At 46.6% G+C, this 23,943-nt stretch overlaps 3 protein-coding genes across 4 annotated transcripts; 1 reads left to right on the top strand and 2 right to left on the bottom strand.

Moving 5' to 3' along the window:
- Positions 1 to 7,661: 7,661 nt before the first annotated feature.
- On the bottom strand, positions 7,662 to 9,996 carry LOC120680537 (probable L-type lectin-domain containing receptor kinase S.5). The gene has a single exon (XM_039962031.1). The coding sequence runs from the start codon at positions 9,856 to 9,858 to the stop codon at positions 7,765 to 7,767; it is 2,094 nt and encodes a 697-aa protein (XP_039817965.1). The 5' UTR covers positions 9,859 to 9,996; the 3' UTR covers positions 7,662 to 7,764.
- Positions 9,997 to 18,962: 8,966 nt separating this feature from the next.
- Positions 18,963 to 20,821, top strand: LOC120682383 (protein MULTIPLE CHLOROPLAST DIVISION SITE 1-like). The gene is made up of 3 exons (XM_039964254.1): positions 18,963 to 19,308; positions 19,833 to 20,220; positions 20,440 to 20,821. The coding sequence occupies exons 1-3, from the start codon at positions 19,100 to 19,102 to the stop codon at positions 20,608 to 20,610; spliced, it is 768 nt and encodes a 255-aa protein (XP_039820188.1). The 5' UTR covers positions 18,963 to 19,099; the 3' UTR covers positions 20,611 to 20,821.
- Positions 20,822 to 20,866: 45 nt separating this feature from the next.
- LOC120682382 lies at positions 20,867 to 23,933 on the bottom strand. 2 transcript variants are annotated; one of them, XM_039964253.1, is made up of 7 exons: positions 23,703 to 23,933; positions 22,974 to 23,034; positions 22,716 to 22,851; positions 22,503 to 22,555; positions 22,228 to 22,430; positions 21,876 to 22,004; positions 20,889 to 21,657 (listed from the first exon to the last, which is right to left on the bottom strand). In XM_039964253.1, exons 1-7 carry the CDS (start codon positions 23,779 to 23,781, stop codon positions 21,143 to 21,145), a joined length of 1,176 nt encoding a protein of 391 aa, XP_039820187.1. In that variant the 5' UTR covers positions 23,782 to 23,933; the 3' UTR covers positions 20,889 to 21,142. The 2 variants fall into 2 exon arrangements, with proteins under 2 accessions (XP_039820186.1, XP_039820187.1); XM_039964252.1 differs by having other exon boundaries at positions 20,867 to 21,657; positions 22,228 to 22,555; positions 23,703 to 23,932.
- Positions 23,934 to 23,943: the final 10 nt, after the last annotated feature.

Genomic DNA, 23,943 nt, shown 5'->3' with positions numbered 1-23,943 from the left:
CGCACTCGCCACCAGGACCCTTAACCTAATAGCGCACGTGCCGTTTTGTTTTAAGAACTGAGCTGGAAGAGCAAAGGCGTGGCGTGCCAAGTCGGCAGGAAAGGGGAAAAAAGGGAGGGGAAAAGAATTCCCTGCGGGAGCGCTGAGGTCAACCGAACTGCGTGCAAAAGCTACGAAGAAGACGTGCTAGTTTAATCGCTGGGGGATAAGATAAGGTTTGGTACTTTGGTGTTTGAATTTTTGTAATTCGACGGTTGCGACGATGGCAGTGCTCTATGCTGGTGCTGATTGGTAGTACGAACTTGTCGAGGCCAGACCACTAGTGTCACGACCCCAAATGTAAAAATATGCTTAACATGTTAACCACATCATTATGAGTATCTTTAGTGCATAATAAAGCATCATGTGCATGTGAGTCTTGTTTTAAATTTAATTTTGTGTACGTTTGATTTTGTGCTTGTTAAGAAAATTCAAATTTTACTATGCAACTTGGCCTCCAAAAATTTTATTTAAATACTAGATTTCAAATTTTGATTTAAAAATATTTTTGCAAGATTTTACGACTTTTGAACCGAGGCACAAAATTCAAGGAAATTTCAAAAACAGTCTCTTTGTTCTTTTTGTTGTGACCAAATTACAAATGCTTTTTGAGTGATTCTTGTTCTATTGTGCTCTTGGTGATTTTATATATCTCCAGTAAAATTTTGGTGAATTGTTGAGCCCGGGAACACCTTCATTTCGAATTTCAAACTTAATCTTTTTATTTTCCTCACCCGGGCCCACTTGTCAGCCCCTTCCCTCTCCTCCCTCTCTGTTTTCCACTCGCCGTCGCCGCGGCACGCGTCGCCCGCCGCCGGCGTTCATCCTCGCGCCACGTGCCGGTCAATCTCGACTTCCGTGTCGCGCGCGACCTCCGCTCGCCCTTATCCTCCCACGCGTGACACCGCGGCCTCATCCTCCCCGCTTCCCCTCAAACTCTAGCCCGCCATCGCCGCGGTCCGAGCTCCTTGCCGCCGCGATTCGCCGCCGCCGGTGAGGCTTTACCTGATCTAGCGTGCGCGCCACCTAGCCCGCCCCCTCCTCGACCCGTTCCGCCCCCAATCTGACCTCCTCCCTCACCGCATCGAGCCGCCGCCGCCCGCCTTCGCCTGCCACCGCCCAACGCCGTTGCGCCGCCGCCTCGCCGCCGCTCCTCGCCTACATCACCGCCGGTGAGACTCGCCGTCTCCTCCTCCGCCACGTGCGTGCCTCCCCTGCCCTGCTCTGGTCCTGGCTCGCCGCGCCGCCTCGCGCCGCCGCCGCCGTCGCCGCGCGTGCGCGCGCGCGCGACGCGCGCTCGCCGTGGGCGCGCTCCCGCCCGGGTCAAGGCCACCCGGCTGCCTTGACTTGGCCCGGGGGAGCCGCTGACCCGTGGGGCCCGCTGTCAGCCTCTGGGCTGGGCGACCCCTGGTGCATCTAGCAATTTCTAGCGTATTTCTTCGTGCAGCAATCTTACAAAATGCATAGAAATTCATGTATAGCTCTAAAAATTATGAAACTTTTTTTGTTGGATTCCTCTGGTTTATATCTACTTAGGAAAAATATTGTTTTGCATGTTACTTTGCTGTAGATTTATCTATAGATTTAGTTTGCAAAAGTAAGTTTAATGCTTGGTTATTTGTGTACTGCTCGAAAAATGCCAAACCAAATTTTGTTAGACTCCTTGTAAGGTGTAGTTTTCAGTGGTGCAACTTGTTCACATGTTTCCTTGCTGTTTATCAAGGTTTTAGCTTGTTTTCATATGCTTTATCTGAAAATGGTTTAATATAGAACTTTTTGCTGGAAAGTGAGAAAATAGTAAAACTAGTTTTGTTAGTTTTGTGCTCCTGTCTAGTTTCTAGGATAATTTTATTAGATTTGTTTAGTTAAGTTTGCATGCCTTTTCTCATTTATCTTGCTTAGAGTAGATGAAAACTAATATATTTATGATTACTTCTAGGAAAAAGCTTTTGCTACAAAACCAATTTTCATGAGTTCCTTATAATGTTCTTTGCTTTCTCAATTTAATTTGTTATTTATGTTTGTTTTATAAGTTTATTTCCTAATTCTTGCTCTAGTTTCCTAGTTCGTGTTTGCATAGTGGTTGGTTGTTGTCGCGCGTATTACGTTTGTGCATCATCGCATATGTGCCATTCATTATGCATGTCTTATCACCCTTGCATAATCTAGGGTATCACACTAATGCATGCATCTCATTTCATGCATAGCATTTCTTGCACAATCATGGCGTCATGCTAATTCTGGCATCTCATTCATGCATTATAGTGACTGAACCGTCGGAGAACGAACCCGTTGAGCCTGCCGAGTCCGTCGAGCCTGAACCCGGAATCCCGTTCGTGGTCGAGTCGGAAGTTAACCCAGGCAAGCAGCTAAGCATATTCCTTGCACCTATTTAATCTGATTTAGCTTAGCTATCTCACCGGGTAATGTTGGGTTATATATAATATCTATGTATTGCATTCTTGTACCTAATTTCCTGCATTACCCTTCCTTGAATTGTTATCCATGTCCTTGTCACTTGTTAGTCAGTTAATAACTTAATCTGATTAGATGCTTAGCCCTGCTTAGAATACTCATATTACTTGCTAGAAAGGAATGGTTTGGAGTATCACACTTACCGAGAGTTCTTGATCGCACTGGTTTGGTTTGGTGTCTAGTAAAGTAATAGTACCGAGATTCGAGCGGAATGGTAGGGCCTAGAGAATGAAGTCACATGGGCATAGTCCGCTTGGATCGATTAAGGACCGAGTTGATGCCATCGGCCTTGAGCACCTTTCCGTGCTACCACATATCCAATATAATGGAACGGATGAGCCAATTACCTTCTTTGACTTTATCATTGAGGCCCGGTCCCAGATACGTGGCCATGGGCTATGCAGGGAGGCTTAGCGGGTCCCCGAGTGGACCCATGTGTAGGAATATTTAGAGATGTCCTCGGTGGAACTAAGTCTCCACGCGTAAGCTGGGCGTACCCTCAACGGTCGAGCCTTGTTGGGAACGGTTGACGTGAGTACCCCCTTGCCCGGCGTGATCGGTTGGGTGAGTCGCATGGTCCTCGCGTCGTGTGGGTAAAGTAGTACACCCTTGCAAGGATTTAATCAATTCGAATTGCCGCGCTCTCGGATATGAGCAAGCTCTTGGTTCGTCGAATTCTTCATAGAGAGTTTCGGTATTGTTGGCTTTGGTATCATATCATGTTGAGGATCTTTTATAGTATATTACTCTTTTAATCAACTAAAAGTGTTTGGGGTTTGGTTAAGATTATTTAATTCTGATAGGTGATAGCATAGAGAGCTAATGCTTATGCAATAATTACTTAACCTTAAAGCTTTTACTTGAGCCATTGCATTATCCTTGTTTATTTATTTGCGTAAGTCTTGCGGAGTACCTTTGTACTCAGGGTGCTTCTAACCCTAGTTGCAGGTGAACCCGAAGTGGTGTTCGGCCACTTCTACCCCGCCGATTTAGGCGCGGGGGAGGAGTAGGTCGTTGAGGCTGGGATGGTGTCCTTGAGCAAGACATCATCATTGTAGTAAGTTTCTTCGTAATCGAACTCCGTGAGAGCATGTAAATATAATAATCCTTAAGTTTTTGATTAATATGGTTTCCGTGAGCCCAAGGTTTGTAATGAAGTTAGGGTGAACCCACCTATATCAAATTTGTAATAATAAGTGAATAAAATTGCTCTTTGTGGATCATCAGCAATGTATGCGTTGGTATAACGGTACGTGTGCTTAATCCTGGGCATGTGGCAAACACGTACCGGGACTACCGGGTTTGCTCTCGTTCTGGGTGAAGTGTGTTGATTAAGTGCCTCTAAGGCGTGGATTAGCATGTGGCGTGTCGAGAGACGGACACGTGCTAGCCCTCGTCTTAAAGGATTAATCAATAATTTCACCTAAACCGAGGGTAAATTGGGCGGTTCTCACAACTAGCTAGAACTGTCAAAGCCTTCCCCTTTTTCTTCTCTTTTTTCCTTTTCTTTTTGCTTGTAATAAAAAAGTTTGAATTTTTGGAGTGTTCTTTTGCTCACTTCGATCTCTGGTGGATCCATTCTAGGTTCTACTCCGATTAAAACGAGTTTATCCATCTGGCGCTTTCTGGTATCCAAGCCTCCAATATCATTGGATGGACCGAACAAGATAAAGATAAACGCAATCAGTCCCAGAAATGTTTATTTTTTGAGGCGGCCGGAAATGGGTTTCATGCTGGCCACTCTGCTCGAGACTTTCAGTACTCGCTGGTCAGTGCAACTCCACTTGAAAACGAGTGAATGCTCACATGCTGACTTGCGTCCACAGGTCAACGGAATGCGTTCCGAGAAGGAAATCCTCGGGTCAATGGAGTGCCATGCCCTGTTGACCGTGAGTGGTAGCCACCGCGGCCGGCCGAAACTCGAGCGTGGCAGGCTGGCAGCAGGTGTACACGGGACAAAAGGCACTTTTTTTTTGAGAAAAACTAAAGAACATCTCCCTAACTGCACCGAACCATGATCAGACCGGCACCGATAGCGTCTTTCCTACAGGCGCGTTTGCAAAATTTTTTGACAACATTTACAACACTAATTAGGAGTATTAAATATAGATTAATTATAAAATTAATTACACGGATGGACGGAAAATCGCGAGGTGAATTTATTAAGTCTAATTAATCCATCATTAGATATTGTTTACTGTAGGACGATATTGTATGATCGTTGCATAATTAGGTTTATTAGATTCGTCTCGCGATTTTGCTCGGAAGTTATGGAATGGATTTTGACAGGATCAAATGTTTGAATGATACCTGAAACGGGGAGTCATACTTACAAAGGACAACCTATCAAGACGTAATTGGCAAGGAATCCAACAATATTGCTTTTGTTATGAAGATGAGACAATACAATATCTTTTCTTTGATTGTCGTTTTATAGGGTTGGTATAGGTCTCGGTCTATGCGGCTTGGGGTTTGTCTAAACCAAGTAATGTATCTATTTTGTTTGGAAACTGGTTGAATAGTATACCAAAATTTTACCAACCACTTGTTCTTTTAGGTGCTGCAGTTCTTTGTTGGTCTGTTTGGCGCTGCAGAAATGCGGTGGTTTTTTATTAAAAATATTCTTTATTGCAGGTTATATTCGCGACTACACATTGGCTACGAACATGGGCTATCCTACAACGGCCTTCTTCGCAGGACATCCTTGTGGCGGCGTCGCATTTTTTGGCCCAGGTGGCCAAGGATTTTTTTTGCCCGGGTGCATATGTGGCAGTCTAGCCTTAGGATTGACAGCTATTAGTGTATTTGGATTCATTCCAAAACCTCACTACCGGAAAACGCTTATTTGCCGTGTGACAGAATCTTTGCCGTGTGCATTTTATCCGGCACACGGTAAAAAGAGGATTCTCTGTGTGTCTGCAAGAAAGACACACACGTCAAATAAAAAACACACGGCAACCACGCTCTTCGCCGTGTGCCAAGTCCTAGCGCACGGCGAACGTGGTGTTTCGCCGTGTGTCAACCCGCAGGCACACGACGAACATGAATCACGTGGCTCGCACGCGGGTCTGTCGTCAGGGACCGTGTGCTGGCCTCACAGCTGTCATTGTTTGCCGTGTGTCAGTGTCGGGCACACGGCGAACTCAAATCTTCGCCGTGTGCCATATGTCTGGCACACGGCGAAGATTGTGTTTGTCATGTGCCTCTGTTCAGCACACGGCGAACACGAAAAAAAATTCATGTTTTTGCTTCCAAATTTTTTCTACACTTTCCATATTTCGTTTGGTACTCTAGGTTTAAATATGATATTTTTATAGACATATTAGTTGTATTTAACTAATTTATTTCTGTTCAATTTTTTTCGTATAAATCAAATATAATTCCAAAAGCCATGAAATAATAGGAAAAAAATTCCAAATTTCCCGAAGCAATAAAGAGTACGCTTTACTTATTTATTAAAAATAATTTTCATGATATTGACTGTAGTGTGAAACCTTAACTAGTATTTCAAACGAAATTTCAAAGTTTCTAGTAATGAAACATTACGACGATCGTGGTGGCAAATGGTATTTAAATTCTATAAAATTAGAACGACTTCAAAAAATTATGAGATTTGCCGCAACTTCATGTTATGATACGTGGAATGTATGGTAAAAATTTGAGCACGATACGAATATTTTGTCACGATGATGCTTACAAATTAAGAGTTTTCTGAAAAAGTTTCAGAGAGAAGAGGATGAGCTTAGATTTGTACGTGTCATGATAGAAAAAATTGAGTTGGACTTTTAAACTTTTTCTATAGACAATATGTGTTAATGATTGCTTCATGTTGAATGTTCATATTTTTCGGGTCCATTTGGTATTTTTAATATATTAATTGCAAGTAAACTATTTTAATTGACATAATTAAAATATAATCAATAATGACATGAAACAATGAAATTTGAGTCAGTCAAAAAAATATTTATCATGTCATTGAGGCCGTATAAAAAATATGAGTGTTTAGGTTTAGTTAATTTTTGAATATTTCATTATCAAACTAGTGGACATGAAATAATAGAAATTAACTTTGCCATGTGTCTAGAGTCTGACACACGGCGAAGTCGAGACTTCGCCGTGTGTCTTGGATCTTGGCACACGGCGAAGTTGAGACTTCGCCGTGTGTCTTGGATCTAGGCACACGGTGAACTACAGAATATGACTTAACTCCACCGACCCGGTCCGCCTCCGCGCGCCGAGCTTTTTCTCTCTCTCTTTGATCTTTTTCTCTCTCTCTCACTCCCTCTCATCTCTCTCCGTGCTGCTCCATCCGTGCTGCCCCGACGCAGCGAGGCTCACGGCGAGCGAGGCGGCCGGAAAGCCACGAGCCTCCTGGAGGGCCCGGCTGGAGGGCCAAGGCCAGAGGGAGCCGACGGGAGCAGCGAGCGCGGCCCCGACACGGTGGCCACGAGCGCGGCGGCCACGGGCGCGTGCGGCCGGCGGCTGGAGCGGCCGACGCGGCGGAGCGTGCGGCGGCGGCAGGACGCAGCGACGCGCGGTGGCCGGAGGGCCACGAGCCTCCTGGAGGGCCTGGCCGGAGGGCCACGGCCGGAGGGAGCCGACGGGAGCAGCGAGCGCGGCCCGGCGGCCACGGGCGCGTGCGGCCGGCGGTGCGTGCGGCAGCGGTGGGACGCGGTAGCGCTTGCGGCGCGCGGCAGCTGTAGCAGAATCTTTTTTTTTCCAATCTTTGCCGTGTGCCAGGATCCCTGGCACACGGCGAAGTTCAAATCTTTGCCGTGTGCTAGGATCCATGGCACACGGCGAACTTTGAATCCGGCGCCGTCTCCTCGCGCTGTTACCGTCCACCGTGGCCGACCCCGCCGTCATGTGCTTTAGTTTGCCGTGTGCCGGCCCAAACACACGGCAAAGGTCTTTGACGTGTGCCCGATAAAAGGCACACGGCGAAGCCGGCTTTGCCGTTGCACCTGGTCGCCGTCGGAGGGTTGCCGTCGGCCGCGCACGGCAAAGCTCTTTGCCGTGTGTTTTCGTAAATAGGCAGATCTCGGTAGTGCCTTTCGTAGGGTTGTGTGTATTTAGGGCAGAGGCCGGAAATATTTGAAGACGATGTATCAAACTTGAAATTAATAAAGTTTCTTTTTTCTAAAAAATGTTCGAATTACTGTAGAGCTAGAAATTTTTTGAGAAAAACAGTTGTCCGCGTAATCCAACCAAAAAGTCTCTTGTGTGCCGCACGCTCAAACATCTCCCTGCTCACCTTCCAGAGATGGAGGAGCTGGAGGTCATGGAGCAGAAGCTGGATTGCGCTTGCGCACGTGCCCCCGTGAAGAGCACCCCGACACGCGCCAGCTCGATCTCCTGCTGCTGCCCGCCGCCCGGCGGCCAGACGAACGCGGGCTTCACGAGCGGGGGCTCCGGCGCCTGTACCCCGCCGGCCAGCACCTGCACCGCCGTCCGCAGGGACGGCCGCTCCCTCGGGTTCGGGTGGCAGCACGCCAGGGCCAGCCTCACCGCGCGCTCCCCCTCCGCCGGGTCGAACGCGCCGTCCAGCGCCGCGTCGGCGGCGTCCGACGCCCTCCCCTCGCCGTAAAGCCTCCACGCCCAGTCCACGATGTGCGCATCATGCCGCCCTTCCTTGCTGGTGGTCGGCACGAAGACGTCGCGGCCGTCGTCGTGGTCGTCGCGGCACGAGTGCGGCACGGGACTGCCCGGCCGCCTCCCGCTGACCACCTCCAGGACGAAGACCCCGAACGCGTACGCGTCCGTGGCGAGGCTGGCGCGCCCCGTGAAGAAGCTCTCGGGCGCCATGTAGGCGCGGGTGCCCGCCACCGCCCGCGTCGAGTGGTGCGTGGCCCCGTCGCGTTGGACGACGCGGGCGAGCCCGAAGTCGCCCAGCCGCGCGCCGTACCCGCCGTCCAGCATCACGTTGCTGGCCTTCACGTCCCGGTGGAGGATCCGCTTGCTGCTCCCGTGGTGCAGGTACTCCAGCGCCGACGCCACGCCGCAGATGATCCCGTACCGCCGCTCCCAGGTCAGCTCCGGCGCGCCGCCGTCGGCGTACAGGAGCTTGTCCAGGCTGCCCATGGGGAAGTACTCGTAGACGAGCAGCAGCTCGCCTCGATCGTGGCACCACCCGATGAGCTTCACGAGGTTGCGGTGCGAGAGCTTGCTGATGGAGTTCACCTCCGCGACGAACTCCTGCTCCCCTCTGCTGGAGCCACCGCTCGTCATCACCCGCTTCACGGCCACCTCCATGCCCATCCTCTTCAGGTAGCCGAGGTACACGGTGCCGAAGCCGCCTCTGCCGAGCTTGCGGTCGGAGCTGAAGTTGGCGGTAGCATTCCTCAGCTCCCTCAACCCGAACCTGACCGGGCCGTGCGCGTCGATCATCTTCTCGAGGTTGCGGTAGGCCAGCCTTCCCGGCCGTGTCAGCCGTCTCCACACGCAGAACGCCAGGAACGATCCGGCAGTGGCGAGCGGGATCAGGAAGGCGAGAAGAAGCAATCTCAGCTTCCTTGCCTGCCGTCCCCGTCTGCTGCCGGCGTCGCCTAGCGTGGTGAAATTCCAAGACTTGATCTGATTCAGCTCGGTGAACTCGCCGGTGGACGCCGCGAATCCCACGGCGATGTCCTCCGTCAGATACTGCGACAGATCGCCGGGCCAGGAGTAGGCGAAGCTGTACGTCTGCACCGCGACTATGCTCAGCGCCGCGCCGTCGTACTGTATGCTGACCCACACGTCGGAGCCGCTGGAGAGCACGATGGAGAGGTTGCTGAGAGGGTACGCGCCGACGGATCGGATGCTGTTGACGTCGAGGCCGACGTGGTTGTCGTCGAGGTCGTCGTTTCCGCTCTTCCTCGTGTCGAACTCCACGGCCACGATCCGGTTCGCCGGCGAGCCGTCCGTCTGGTCGCTGGTGATGCCGAGCCACCGCCCGCTGCTGTTGCCCGGCGGCAGCTCCGGGTTGTTTGTGAGGATGAAAGCCATACCTTCTCCAGTGCCGGTCCCGTTCCGGGGGAGGATGTTGAGCATGAACTCCGTCCTGAACGACGTCAGCGCCGTCCCCGTCCGCTCGCCACCGTTCCACAGCTTGAGCCTCTCCCTCGCGTAGCAGACTCTCCCCGACCGGTGGCTCATGTCCCCGGCGCCGGGCGTGATCTGCAGGGCTCCGTTCGCGATCCCTGTGCCGGGGCTGAAGCTGAAATCGGCCTCGTTGGCGGCGTGGAAGGTCGGGTAACTGAACTGCAAGCAGCTGCAGGTGCTGCTGCACAGGATCAGGACGGCAAGAGTTGCAGAGGCAGGCAGAGAGATGCGCCGCCTGATGCCGGTACGGGACGGGGATGCCATGGCTACTGCTTCCGGCGATCTCTCTAGCTCCAATGCGGAACTTTAGAAGAAGAGGTGGACTACGGGCCATCAAATTGCGGCGAACACGGAGAACGGGACAAGTCATACCCATCATCAGGAAGCCGTGTGCATTGACAAATGTTATACAGTTGTACTCCGTTGTGAACTCAATGAGCGGGTATATTATTGTGACTTCTGTGCGGCAGAAACTTCCCAGCAATGCAGCCAAACGCAGAAGTGTTTGACTACGCAAACTTCTCCTGAACTGACCTCTTTTTCAAGGAGATAATGGTAATCTGAAGTATTCTGACTGAGATGTTTCCTTCTTGGCTGTACAGATCTTTTACCAACTGCCCTGTTTAGATCACAAAACGCAAAATGCAAAAATTTTGTAAATTGCTTGCATGGTGTACTAAATGTAATAAAAAAATAAATCGCATTATACAAATGGATTGTAAATCGTGAGACGAATCTAATGAGCCTAATTGTGACGCGATTAGGCACTAAATTGCTACAGTGATACTACAGTAACCACGCTTTGATGATGGATTAGCTAGGCTCATTAGATTCGTCTCGTAGTTTACAGACAAGATCTGTAATTAGTTTTGTGATTAGTCTATATTTAATACTTCAAATATTGAAGATTTCCTTCCAAAAACACAAAAATGCAAAATGAAAGTGATCTAAACACACCCTAAGATACCATGAAAAATTCTCATCAGTTCACAGCCAAAGTCAAATATTGCATCTTGGTATACCATCATTCCAAATCCTTAGAGTTTAGCTTGTTTCTTCCGTGCTGCCAGAATGGACTCCACGGTGTGAACATAATTTGAAGGTTAAAATTGATGAATCATCCGCAATGGGAAGGACTGAAATTTTTTCAAGTACTCTTCCTTTTTTTTGCGGGTTTTCAAGTTCTCTTCTTGTCACTTTATCTTTGTCACAAGTCAAATCTCATTAACTTTAGCCAAGTTTTCACGTTGGATTTGTGTAGATGCTTATATTTCTCTATAGATTACTATTGAAAATTAGAAAAAAAATGATTTAAAGTAAAGTCAAAATGATGAATAATTTGGAACTGAAGGTGTAACGGTAACAGACAGGAGCTGTAACTTGAAACTAGACAAGTCGGATGGGACAAGGGTGGCTAAAATGGAGGCCCATGGGCTTTCCTCTCACTCGTCTTTTTTTCATTTTTATATTTTAAAAAAAAATTAAAATTTCAAAAATATATGGCCGTTCCAAAAAATTTCAACAATGGCCCCTGTCGCCCATGGGTTGGGCGACATGCCTTTTTTTGTAAAAAATTTTTACGATCTAGTCCTCGGTCGGCGCGGGGGCTCGGCAGGGGGGGTCCGGTCGCCCCCCCTCTGGCGACAGGGTCCCCACTCTATATAAGCCCTCACCCCCATTCCCTCCTCGTTTGAGTCTAAAAATTCCACCAAAAATCCAGAAAAAAAAGAGGGGTGAGGAGAAGAGAAGCGGCGAAGCCCTGCCGGATTGCGCACTTATGATCTGCAGGTAATTATATTTAACTTATGTATTTTTCCATTGATATTGTAGAGTAATTAAATTTAATTAGTGATATAGTAGAACCAATTTAAGTATGAGTTTAAGGATACACGTTTATTATTAGTTTAGGAAATTAAGACTACGCGTTCATTATTACAATTACAGTATTATTAGAGACGTGTTTATAAATTAATTACGATTAAGAATAGAATTTCGCATATGCAGTATAGAATTTGAGTGTCATCACGTAGTTATGAATATTTAAATGTTGTAGTTGAAATCCATACTTAGATTTTACGGATTATTGAATAAGGTAGTGAAGTAAAGAGTATAACTCGATAAGTATTATGTGATATACAGATATGTCGAGCAAGATGCAGTTTCAAGTATTTTTTGGTGATTACAATGTTTTGTATGGGCCAAATGGAGTAGACCTTTCTGCCTTTAATTTCACATCTAGCGCCATAGATAAATCTCTGGAGAGGAGTTTTGGTTCCATATATAAGTGGCTGCAGCGTGGGTTCCGTGTTGATCCGGAGACACATGTGATGACCGTCCATTCTCTTGTTAATTGGGAAGTAGAAAGTGATTTATGAGAATTGATGATGATACACAGCACTGATGACTGCCAGAAGTACATGCAAGTAGCTCTAGAGCGTGGGTGGCCTCTAGCCATTCTTGTTCAAACTAGCGAGAAGACACAAAATGAAATCCGACATGGTGCAGATCAAGCAACTCCGAGTATTCGAAGAGAGACCAACTATGTTGAGGAAGATGAGTCAGAAGAGATAGAGAACCAAAACATCGGACCACAGGGCCTTGCTGATGAGGGAGAGAGGACACATAGCATCGTGGACGACATGGAGGCAGAAGACCAAGACGCAATGGAGATGGAAGAATATGAGGGCTCATCTGATGACGAGCAGTACTCATTGCCAAAAGAGTGGAAGAAGCATGGTTTTGGCAATCATGTCGTAGAAGACGTACGAAATCAGGAGTGGGAGTACAGAGGGAATGAGGTAGTGCAAGGTGCAACATATCCAAACATTGAAGCCGTAAAAGATGCTGTGAGACTATGGGCAATATCATTGAAGCAAGAATTTAGAGTCGTAAAGTCTGGCAGTAAAGAATATGAGGTGAAGTGTGTGAATGATGGATGTCCATGGCGAGTACATGCATTCAAGGGAAAATGGAAGTCGAACTGCAAATGTTCCATTGTGACAGAGCACACTTGTTTGCTGTCAGAAGTTCAACTCTCACATCGCAATATATCATGCGACTTTGTTGCAAAGCAAATATATGAGTTGATTATGGACAACCTAAATTATAAGCCAAAAATAATTGTTCGACACATTGAGCAGACTTAGCAGTACACCATTAGTTATTTGAAGGCACGACGGGCTAAATAAAAGGTGTTCGAGATGCGGTTCGGCACATATGAGGCATCATATGATAACCTACCTCATATGTTATCCCAGGTTGCTGCTAGAAATCCTGAAAGCTTTTATGACACATACCTCGTACCAGCCGTGACTAGGGGTAAAGCATTCTGCAACGAGCCTTCTTTTGCCTAGGTGCCTGTGTTAGGGCATTTTAGTGTTGTCTTCCGGTGATCTGCATTGATGGCACATTTCTGACTGGAAGGTATAAAGGTCAGATACTCACCGCAATCGGGGTAGATTGTAACAACCAAATAGTTCCGCTCGCATTTGCATTTGTTGAGTATAAGAACTTAGACAATTGGTATTGGTTTCTTGAACGAGTGAAGGTTTATGTTGTTGCTGCACGTCCAGATGTGTGCCTTATTAGTGATAGGCATGCAGGTCTGCTACAATCAATAATGAAATTGCAACGCGGAACTGCGATAACGCCTCCATTATGGCCCGATGTCCACAACAGGTGGTGCATTAGGTATATGGGTGCAAACTTCTATGACCACTTCAAGAACAAGGATCTTAAGAACATGTTTAAGAGGTTGTGCATCCAAAATCAACAGAGAAAATTCAATACTTTATGACAGATGCTTGATCAGTTGACTGCAGAGTAAGTGAAGGTAAGGGCATCAGGAACCAGCACGAGTCAGGCTGCAGAGGCTACGAATTCAATTGAGAAGCCATTTTCACATTGGATTCGAGGTGCACCTAAGGAGAAATTGTCATTCCTTTATGATACTAACAGAATGCGGTATGGTATTCAGACAATGAACCATGCAGAGTGTTTCAATATGGTTATGCGGCGTTGTCGTGCCTTTCCTCTTGTGGGAATTGTTGAGTTCATCATGTATGGGTGCATGAAGTATTTCAGAGAGCGTTACATGGCTGCAAGCATAAACATCAGCAAACCCCAAATTCAGTTTTGCACAAGAGTGACACAATATATGCAACAGAAGATAGAAAAGGCCAAACTACACCGCGTAATATCGACATGTACAATGCAGCATAGATTTGAGGTTCTATGCAATGATAGAACTGGTCGTGGTATCCATAAAGATAGGGTGGTATAGGAGAGTTTGATTATAGTAGATGACAAAGTCTTCTGCTCCTGCATGAAGCCTAAGTCATTGCATTTGCCATGCTCGCATCTTATTGTGGCATGTGCAGAGTCTGGGTTGCAGCCAGGAGTGTTTGTTTCACCTTACTTCAGCAAGAAAGCAGCTGTATCCACCTAGGGACATGAGGTATACGGGATTGGAATAGTGGGACCTTTCCTTCAGGATAATGAGGATAAGATGTTTATTCCTGATCCAGCCACTACGAAAGTCAAAGGCCGCCGTCAGACACGTCGTATTCTGAATGGTATGGACGAGTTCGAAGCAAGCAAAGCACAAAAGCGTTGCAGTCAATGTGGAGCATTGGGTCACAACTACAAAAAGTGTCCTCATAATGCACTTCACGACGCTGCTGACGTCGGTTCTTCCGGAAATCCCAGACGGAGCACCTCCTACGTTCAGACGACCATCGGCGAGAATTGTTCGTGGAAGACACTCGGTGGCTACCCGTGCACCAGCATGCCTGTCTTCGCACTGCTCCGCGAATGCGAGCCTGTGGCTTACTACAGTCGTCCTGGTTTACGACATCGCGGTTGAGGCATATTGCCCCTGGAGAGTCAGGAGACAGTTTGGGCAGCGCCAGGAGTTTCCGGGGCCGACCGCGTTGGAGCGTGTCAGTCGCCAGGACCACAGTTAATTATGAATGAACTTGCCTCATACATTCGTGTCGAATCTAACGATTCTTCGTGGTCCACTTTTGTAGATTGTCAAGGAGTGGCTTGCCGTCCTCTGCTGATTGGCTCACCAAGATGCAGTCGTGGGTGGACCAATGGGAACAGGCAGACGATCACTTGGTCCATCCAACAGGACCACACACAAACAGCTCCTTTAGGGCTTACCTCACCTGGTACTTACCCCGGACTAGGGCTCGTCTGGTTTATGTTGACACTCACCCGCATGCACACCAGGCGAGGCCTCAGGATGACTATGCCCGGCACCACGTGGAGGCACTAGCTGGCGCGGTGAGTCTCTTGATCATATTTGCATATATATATATATATATATATATATATATATTCATAAGATAATTCATGTATTACTAACTGTTCCTTTACTCAATGGATGCAGTTTCGCCTTTGCAACATGATGGAGACGGTCTGCTCGACTTACCTGACGAGGGTACGTGTCGGATCCCCAATGACCCAGTTTGAGCAGACAGAGGCATGGTCGAGGCAGCGTGACCAGTTGCGTTCAGTACTGCACAACTTGGGAAGCCGTGTGCAGTATGAAGATAGCCATGGGTCGTCCCAGGTCTTGTCGTCGTTCCCGTGTCCGGCGACCGTGCACCGGCCGACGTCTCAGTACTACACAACTCCAGGTAACGTAGATATCTCTTTAAAATTAGACCAAGTGTTGCTACATATTTACTAATATCACAAACAGGATACGATCCACCTACTTCATTCGGCCATACTGGAATGTTTAGAGGGGCACCACCAGTTGGCGGACCATATCCAGGGATGGTACCGGGGCCACAGATATCGGCCTACACAGGTTAGTTTATGTTTCGTATTTTGGTTTCTACATGTCATGGCGAAAGACACGAGCGTACGCTAACATTCGCATTTTATGCGTAGGATTCTACCCCGATGCGGGCGCCGGACCTTCTTCCTCCTTTCGACCTGGTACAAAACACTCTCTCAATACACTCACTAATTTACCACGCAAAATATGTTGGTTTACGTTTATATGTTACGCAGGGTTTGTTTCGAGTACGTTCATTCCAGATAACGAGGGCGTCACCTTAGACGAACTCGACAGCTTGACTCCAGACTCACCTGGCGCGCACGGTGACCCCGATGTCTTGGGGGTATTCACAGCTAGGAGGAGCACCACTTGGGATCTCTCAGCAGCATACACCGCAGCCCCTTTTGCGTCCTGAGCGACAGGTGAGGTCTCCGGATCGTCACACCTACTCCGAGGGCCATGTCCGTGCCCAGCAGAGGGCTAAGAGGGTCCGACGCCCTAGGGGTGGTTAGATATATCCGATATTTGTATCTCTGATGTTTATTTGTAATGAGATAGCTGTGGACCGTTTATTTGTACACTTCAACGTTCGTCTCTGATCACTCTCGTATTTTCCATTACACACGATAGATGGTATGTTTGTGCTTCGATGCTTTATTAGGACTAACTACGATTCAAACTCGACATTATGTACATGTCCAGTGAATGCAAGTTAGGTACGAGACATACATACAAGCATAATACAATATTAACAATGCTAAATGCGAATACATCTTAAACCGATGAACATCATATGTTATAGATCATGGCATGAAATCATCTAGATCGTCATCCCAATTGACAGATGGTGGTGTTGCAGGTGGTGTAGTATGGATTGACGAACCTCTTGCATTTCTCTTTCTCTCTTTTCTGGATCTAGGTTCATGTACAGGGGGAGGAACATCATTTGTTAGAGGCCATGGTTTGGGGGGCATAAAGTCATCCATGTCGTCATCCCAGTTAACACAAGTTGGTGCTTGAGGTGCTGAAGCATGACTTGACGAACCTCTTCCCTTTCCCTTTCTCTCTTTTCTGGATCTAGATTCATGTACAGGGGGGGAATATCATGTGTTGGAGGCTATGGTTTGGGGGCCATGAAGTCATCCATGTCGTCATCCCAGTTAACACAACTTGGTGCTTAAGGTGCTGCAGCATGACTTGACGAACCTCCGGTCATTTGTTCTTGTGGAGGCCAAGTACTATTACCCGAAGATCTTCTCCACCTCCTTCGCCTAGTTTGCGGCATAAGTCCACCGAAGATACATACCAATTTACGAAAATTTGGTATCGATTTGTTAATCAACTCTGTGTCCTCGGGGTAATCCTAGCACATAATTAAAAAACAATTTTACTATTTTATAAATATAGATTCCAAATGACGGACGGAATTAGAACTGAATGAGAGTTACCTTAATGTGCATCTCATACACCTCTGGCCGTATCCATATCTTACAAGAACTTTGTAAGAATCCAATGACATTAGGATGATTCGCTAGTTCACATACTCTCATGTATATATTCCGACGTTTTAGCAGGTGTCCCTTTACATCTTGCGTTGTAATACCTCGAAACATTGTGAAATCTTTAAATTCTACTATTTTGGACAACACCATCTCTATTGTACCATTCGCTAATGGATCCAACTTCTTACTGATTAAAAGATGTGTCATGATATCAAGTATTATACTAGATTTTTCTTCGGTCCATGAAAATCCTCCTGAATTGGAGACAGCCATTGCCTTATGCTGTAATATCAATAACGTACTGTCATTATAAATTTACAATTCTATATTTCACTATCCAAAAATTAATTCTAGCCTCGAACTCGTACTTAAATTGTTCTACTATAGCACTAATTATATTAAATTGCTATACAATATCAATGGATTCAAATATAATTACCTACTGATCACAAGTGCGTAATCCGGCAGGGCTTCGCCGCTTCCCTTCTCCTCACCCCTCTCTTTTTTTTCAGGATTTTTGGTGGAAGTTCCTCTCTTTTTTTCTGAATTTTTGGTGGAATTTTTGTGCTCAAATGAGGAGGGAATGAGGGTGGGGGCTTATATAGAAGGGGACCCTGTTGCCCGGGGGGGGCGACCGGCCCCCGCCGCCGAGCCCCCGCGTCGACCCTGTCGCCTGAGGGGGGGTGGCGAGCCCCCGCACCGCGCTGACCGAGGACTGGATCGTAATTTTTTTACAAAAAAGGTCTGTCGCTCAGGCATGGGCCGACAGGGGCCCAGTTTTGAAATTCCTTGAAACGGCCATATATTTTTGAAATTTTTTTTTTTTAAATATAAAAATGAAAAAAACGCCTCCCACTCAGCGAACAGCTCGAGCCATGGCCGCCTCCCTCCCTCCCTCTCCATCTGACCATCTCTTACCTCGAGCCTTGGGCACTTCGACTCTCCGAGTCCCAGCCCCTCCATCCCTGTGAGGGCGACAATGGCGCCCGCCTCCGTCGCTGTCTCCCTTCGCTTCCGCTTTCTCCCCGGGCTCCGGCCGTTCCTGGCCTAGGAGGGTAGGTGGGTACCTAGGCGGCTGCCCAGCTGTTATTGGCGAAAGGCCACCAGATCTGCCATGGCAGGGACGCGTGGGGGCGGGGTGGAGGTTGGGCGACGATGGGAACATGAGGCAGCAGTGTTCGATGGGGGAAGAGGCAGTGGCAGCGGGCAGATCCGCCAAGGCGCTCTCTAGGCGACGGAGGATGCAGGGGCAGCCGCGGGTGTGCGGCGGAGGAGGAGGAGGCAGGGGACGGAGACCCGCGGCGGCGGCGGAGGCTGGGATGGCGGGGGCGATGCAGGGGCGAGAGCGGGGGGCGAACGAGGGGAGGGGAGGCGTCGGGGAGAGGATAAGGTGGGAGGTGGGCTGTTGAATAGTTAGGCTGCTTTGATGGGCTTCCTTTTCGACTAAAGGCCCACTGGTCCCCTGTTTTTCTTTTCTTTTAGAGGTACATATGATGTATATGGCAAGGTATATGTATGTATATGGCACTGCGTAGGAAAACGCCTAGGCGCTAGGCTATGGGTCGCCGCCTAGAAACCGCCTAGCGTCTAGCTGAACCATGCTAGGGACTAGGTAGCTAATAGATCGAGTCTAATAGATAGAGAGAGAGGAGAGATGAATGCGGCCCGCCGGCTACCGCCCTCATGCAAGGTCGCCGGTGCTGATGCGCTGCCAGCCCCGGCCGCTCCGCCTAGGGTTCAAGTGCGCGCAGCAAGTTGAGGCGAAAGCCAGGAGGGGCGGCCAGCTCGTCCGTCGGGCAGAGGGAGGGGCCGAGCGCTTGCTGGGCTGTGAGCCCGACTGATAACATGGGCCGCCCTCACAGAATTGGTTGCTGAAGCATGGAAAAAAAAGGAGAGGCACAAGAGGTTATTTGGGCCACGCCTAGGGCCACGGCCCTAGTTGCCCTAGGCCCATATCCGCCCCTGCTATCACCTGTGGTTCGACATCCCCTGTTTCTCCTCCTCCAGCAAACCTTAAGCACATCAGGGATCCATTGAAACATGCAGTCCTTGCTCTTTTGTAATTACCCACATGCCATTCCAGGGTTTTAAACAATCGGGGCAACTTATAATTCTCTTCATTCCTGCCTTCTTGGCCTTCTTTAGTTTCAGAGTAAGACCAGTTGCTTTATCTGCATTACCATGACTCATACTTGAATTGGTCAGTGCCATGTTACTGCAATTCATGCTCTTACCTTCTCTTTTCATGCAGATCCGGAGAAACATTGGTCCAAATTTTGTTGCTGGTTTCTGTCTTGGCATTGCTGTTTTGGCTGCTGTTGCAAGACAGGTCAAAATAAGAAGTCGAGAGCATGATAATAGAGGTTCTGTCGCTGATCTAGTAAGGCGCGGACAGTTAAAATCAGGCCAACGAGGGAAGTACGTCACTAACTCCTTGAAGTTGCACCTTGCATTTTCTTCATCATTACACTAAAACTGGCCAAGTACTGAATTATGGTTGCCGCTTTAGAAAAGTAAATAGTCATGATCAATGAGTGATGTTTGCCAGTTTTATGTATGCTTGATTATCCTAAGCCTCCAAACTCACTGTAATGAACATTAAGACAACATTTTAAATTTGTCTCTATGCCTAGGTTGATTACACATGCCAATACTAATATAATTTTCCATTAAAATTGCTTATGCTTGTGAAAAGTTACTTTCGCCTTTCGTGTCCCCAGGAACTTGTTCCATACCATTGCAAAAGTAGCCTCACCGTACTCTTTACCTGTTCTCTGTTTACTGGCATGGATATGGGAATCCACTTTCAGAAAATAACTACATGGTTCATTTACAATAAAAGCAATAACAGAAAGTTTTGTATGATTACTGCTAACTGTATGTGATAGTTGTTGAAGAACTACTTTTGAATGAATAATCCTGACAGAAGTCCTTTCCTGCAGTGCAAAGCTCCGCACATATGATGATCCTTTCAACAATTCATTAGTCAAGATTGATGAGGATAGTTCTACTGCACAAATGTTTGGCAAGGAGTACCGATTAGCTCCTGTTAGGCTTACGAAAGAACAACAAGAAATGCATCAGAAAAGGAGATCACACGCATATCAGTGGAAAAGGCCAACTGTGTTTCTTAGGGAAGGCGATTCCTTACCACCAGATGTTGACCCAGATACAGTTAGATGGATTCCAGCAAACCACCCTTTCGCTGCTGCTTCAAGTGAAGTAGACGAGGAAACTGCCAAACAGAATGTTTATCGAAGGGATGGTGTCCCATCCCGTGTTAAGGCTGAACATGAAGCTTTGCAGGCAAGGCTTAAGGCTTCAAATGATGTGAGTGCTTTATCGATGAACATTATTCTCTCGACCTTTTAAAGGTTATAAACAATAACACTGTACCCATAATGTGCTTTGAAATGTTCAAAGATGTATACTATCTGTTATATTAATAAAGCTCAAAGCCTAGTGATAAATGAATCAGTCACATAATCTACTTTTATTTATCACCAACCTTCCAGAATAGCAATTCTGATTCTCAATAATGTTTCGCAGGTTACTAAACTCCCTTCGGATTCAAGGAGTATGCGGCATAATGAGAGGTTATCAGGTAAACCAAATCTTCAGAGCTCGGAGTTAGAGAACCAAGATAGACAACTGATTATCGAGCCTGGAAAACATAGCTCCGATGAAAGTTTACAGTCAAACAGGCAGGAAGGGAAATAAAATCTCTGTACTTCAGCTCTTTGGTAATATTTGCTTTGTTGCATAGTGTTGTCAGCTTTTAGCTTTTAGCTGTAGGTATAGATGTTTTGGAACTGTGGGATTGTCAGCTTAATAGTCAGCGTTTGAGATGGAGAGTCGCTTAATGCATTGTAAATGGACATTTCTTCTGTCAGAAGATTTGAGATGCAAACTATGCGGCATGTTTGTCATCCTCTCAAGCTTATAGATGTAGAGTACATGGGATTAAATGTTTCTCTTTTTCATTTGCGACTATAATATTATCACATGACTCTTTAATCTATTCCACCATAAAATATTCACAAAAATACCTGGATTCAAGGAAATATAGTTTATAAAATACATCTTTTAAGGCTATCTTTGGAATGCCCAAGAGAAACAAAATTTTTCACTAAAGAAAGACATTATCATGCGAAAGACATTTTTATCGGCCTGTAGCCCTGTACAAAAACATTTCCTGATCATCTGCAACCTAAACGGGAATCAGCAGTAGGGTGGAATTGCACGAATTGCCTTAGATATCCTCAAATGCCTCTTCGTCATCATCACCAAACATGGCTGCCATTTTCATGGCTAGCTTCGCAGCCATCTCCCTCCTTTGGAAGTCTGGCATGAGCCTTAGGTTGGATCGCATGTTGCCAATCTCCGACATCAGCTTTTCCAGGCCACCTAGACCATAATGCTCGTCCTCAAACAGGTTGTTAGCCTCTGTTACATCACCTTGACGATTGTCAAGGCTATCAGCTGTGGTCTTATCCACATGATCACTATCGTTGGCCTTGTTGCTCTGAGTTACAGTACTTTCTGCAGTAGCTTCTGTGGGTCTGTCACTCGGTAGAGCATTGGATGCAGAAGAATCAGCACTAGGATTCACAACTTGATGTGTGTGATACTGTTTGTCGTTAGCCTCACTTGATCTCTCGAAGCTTCTGGAAGTACTTGTCTCACCAACGAATTCCCACTGGTCATCAGATCCATGGGACAAGACCTCGTACTCAAAATCATAGTTTGATTCATCATCTGTGGATTCTATCAGAATGAAAATAAATAATCAGGGACAGATAATACATCATTCTAAAATGAATTGTATAAAGTAGCATATTTGAGCAGAGATCACACAACATCTTTTCTGTAAAGAGGGTTAGCAATTCTAAGATCTGAAATTACTTTGTCAGAACCTGCTTGGCATGCCATGCCACCCTATAGTTTTTCAATAGTCATTTAGTCATTTGTGGTATTTAACCTACCTTCTTTTTCAACCAAGGATGGAGCAGTTATTCTGTTTCCAGACTTCAGAATCATTCCAGGCCACATATGTGCAGAAAGTGCTCCAAAGAGTCTCTCTAAGCCTTGGCTATCACCATCCACTGATAGACCTGTTAGTTTTGAATAAACATCAATTAATATATAAACACCCGTGTTCTTATTGGATATAGGATATAAAAATAGAAGTATTCATTGAGACAACATAATTAATTGATGCTAGCTCATGGTGATGGATTGATCATTGCAAACGATAATAACTTGGTAAAGAAGGTATACAAACTTGAGAGAAAAACTTGACAGTTACAGATCTATACAGCACAGGAGACAACTTACACTTATCAAAGTCAGTATTGGAAGCACAGGCCTCAATATACTCTATGTTCTGCTCAATACACCACTGTAAAGTAGAGTTTCTGATCTCTATGCATGGTTCTTCCTCTGATAACAAGCCACAACCCTCACTTTCATTTATTCCAAAATCCAAGTATTCAGGGTGTGGATCGGAACTTGACTCCCCAAGCCTTTGCGTACGCCTCCTATATTCCACATGCGCATCATGACCAGGTACAAGATCTGCTTTATTTCCAATGCACAACAAGACCTCAAACCTCTGCATATCAACATTGGCAGCCCAACTTTGAAGAGTAAGCAAGGAGGATTCCTGCATAATTATTTAAGACAGTTATCCCACTTTAGCATTGACCATTGATCATAAAAAAAGAAATTGGACACTGAAAATTATGAGGTTCAAAATATATTAAAAAAAACTATAAATGGAAAATGCAATAAAATTTGCATGAGAACATGGGTTCAGTTCGGACATCACTCATATCGAAGACCATAACAAGGGCAGCCAGCCGATCTAGATGAGGGAGGGAACCAAGAGAAAACTCTTCACCAAGATTCGCTGTCCAGATGGAAAGGTCAGCTGAGTAATACTTTGTTTCAATTGTCCACCTGCTTGGCAATCAGTAGCAAAATAAATTATGTCAAGAATCTTAAGACTAACTGAAAACCATTGTTTCTACTTCTGTAATTGAGTACACAAAAACATAACTTGACATGATGCCATCACATACCCCTGACACAGCACACCAGATGACAAGTCATGCGCGTCAGGTATTTCAGCTGCAAGCAGCCCTGTAGTTCAGGGTGAAATGAAAATGATGAGGAAATACGAAGCAAAGGAACCAATAAAAAATGGAATAATTTCGATACTGGAGAAAAATCGTATTCATAAACTTAATTAAACGCTGCCGCTACAAACGAATGGGACCAGCGTTGCAGAGTTGGAAGGCATGAACCACACTACTTGTATTCTGTAGAACCCCAGCATAGCTCGGGCTCCCAACCACCTTCACACTCTTTTCTTCTCATGTAATTCCTGGAATGCCAGAAGACATCCATTGTACCATGCGGTGACGTGCGTATGTAAAGAACTGTACAATTGCCCTTTGAACGATAAGTAGGCGAGGATCTTCCCCCAGTATTGTTCGAAAAAATAAACTTAATTAAACAGCAGTGAATGAAACTACAGGCGTTAATTTACCAGCTAGAACACTACAAGCATGCGTATCCTCCTTTTTTTTTGAGTGGAAAAGCTTATTCTCTAGATAATCTACTCCAAAACAATACCCTTTTTACTTTGTCCATTCAAAACTCGTACCACGGGATCCTTCTCCTTCTCCCCAATAACGATGCGACTACATCAGATTCGGATCCTACACAGTTCGGCTAATCTATCCGGTCGATTTCGCGTTCAAATCGAAAGATGGAAATAAACAGAAAGAAGGACAGCGAGATCTCACTGGAGAGGATGGTTCGCTTGCCGACGCCGGAGGCGCCGACGAGAAGGACGCCAGGCCGCGCCTCCAGGGATCCCTCCATGGCCTCGCACCAAAGCCCTGTACCCTAACACTGGATCAAAAGGTCTCCGGCTTTGATTTCGTCGCTGCCGAGTGGGAAGTTCGGAGACGCGACGCTCGAGTAACGAGAGAGAGGAGGAAGGCAGACTAGAACGCGGTGACACAGATTCTACGCTTTCATTCT

The sequence above is a fragment of the Panicum virgatum genome, chromosome 7N (genome assembly GCF_016808335.1).
Source record: "Panicum virgatum strain AP13 chromosome 7N, P.virgatum_v5, whole genome shotgun sequence".
In the NCBI taxonomy this organism is placed as follows: domain Eukaryota; kingdom Viridiplantae; phylum Streptophyta; class Magnoliopsida; order Poales; family Poaceae; genus Panicum; species Panicum virgatum.
The sequence above is the reverse complement of the archived record's forward strand: the minus strand, read 5'-3'. Positions and strand labels throughout refer to the sequence as shown.

Excerpts from the sequence above, each read along its gene's own strand:
- LOC120680537 (XM_039962031.1), bottom strand. The coding sequence starts at position 9,858 with ATGGCATCCCCGTCCCGTACCGGCATCAGGCGGCGCATCTCTCTGCCT.
- LOC120682383 (XM_039964254.1), top strand. The coding sequence starts at position 19,100 with ATGTTACTGCAATTCATGCTCTTACCTTCTCTTTTCATGCAGATCCGG. Across the intron at positions 19,309-19,832 it reads AAATCAGGCCAACGAGGGAA|TGCAAAGCTCCGCACATATG; the intron begins GTACGTCACTAA and ends CCTTTCCTGCAG. Across the intron at positions 20,221-20,439 it reads GGCTTAAGGCTTCAAATGAT|GTTACTAAACTCCCTTCGGA; the intron begins GTGAGTGCTTTA and ends AATGTTTCGCAG.
- LOC120682382 (XM_039964252.1), bottom strand. The coding sequence starts at position 23,781 with ATGGAGGGATCCCTGGAGGCGCGGCCTGGCGTCCTTCTCGTCGGCGCC. Across the intron at positions 23,035-23,702 it reads CAAGCGAACCATCCTCTCCA|GGCTGCTTGCAGCTGAAATA; the intron begins GTGAGATCTCGC and ends CCTGAACTACAG. Across the intron at positions 22,852-22,973 it reads TCTGGTGTGCTGTGTCAGGG|GTGGACAATTGAAACAAAGT; the intron begins GTATGTGATGGC and ends ATTGCCAAGCAG.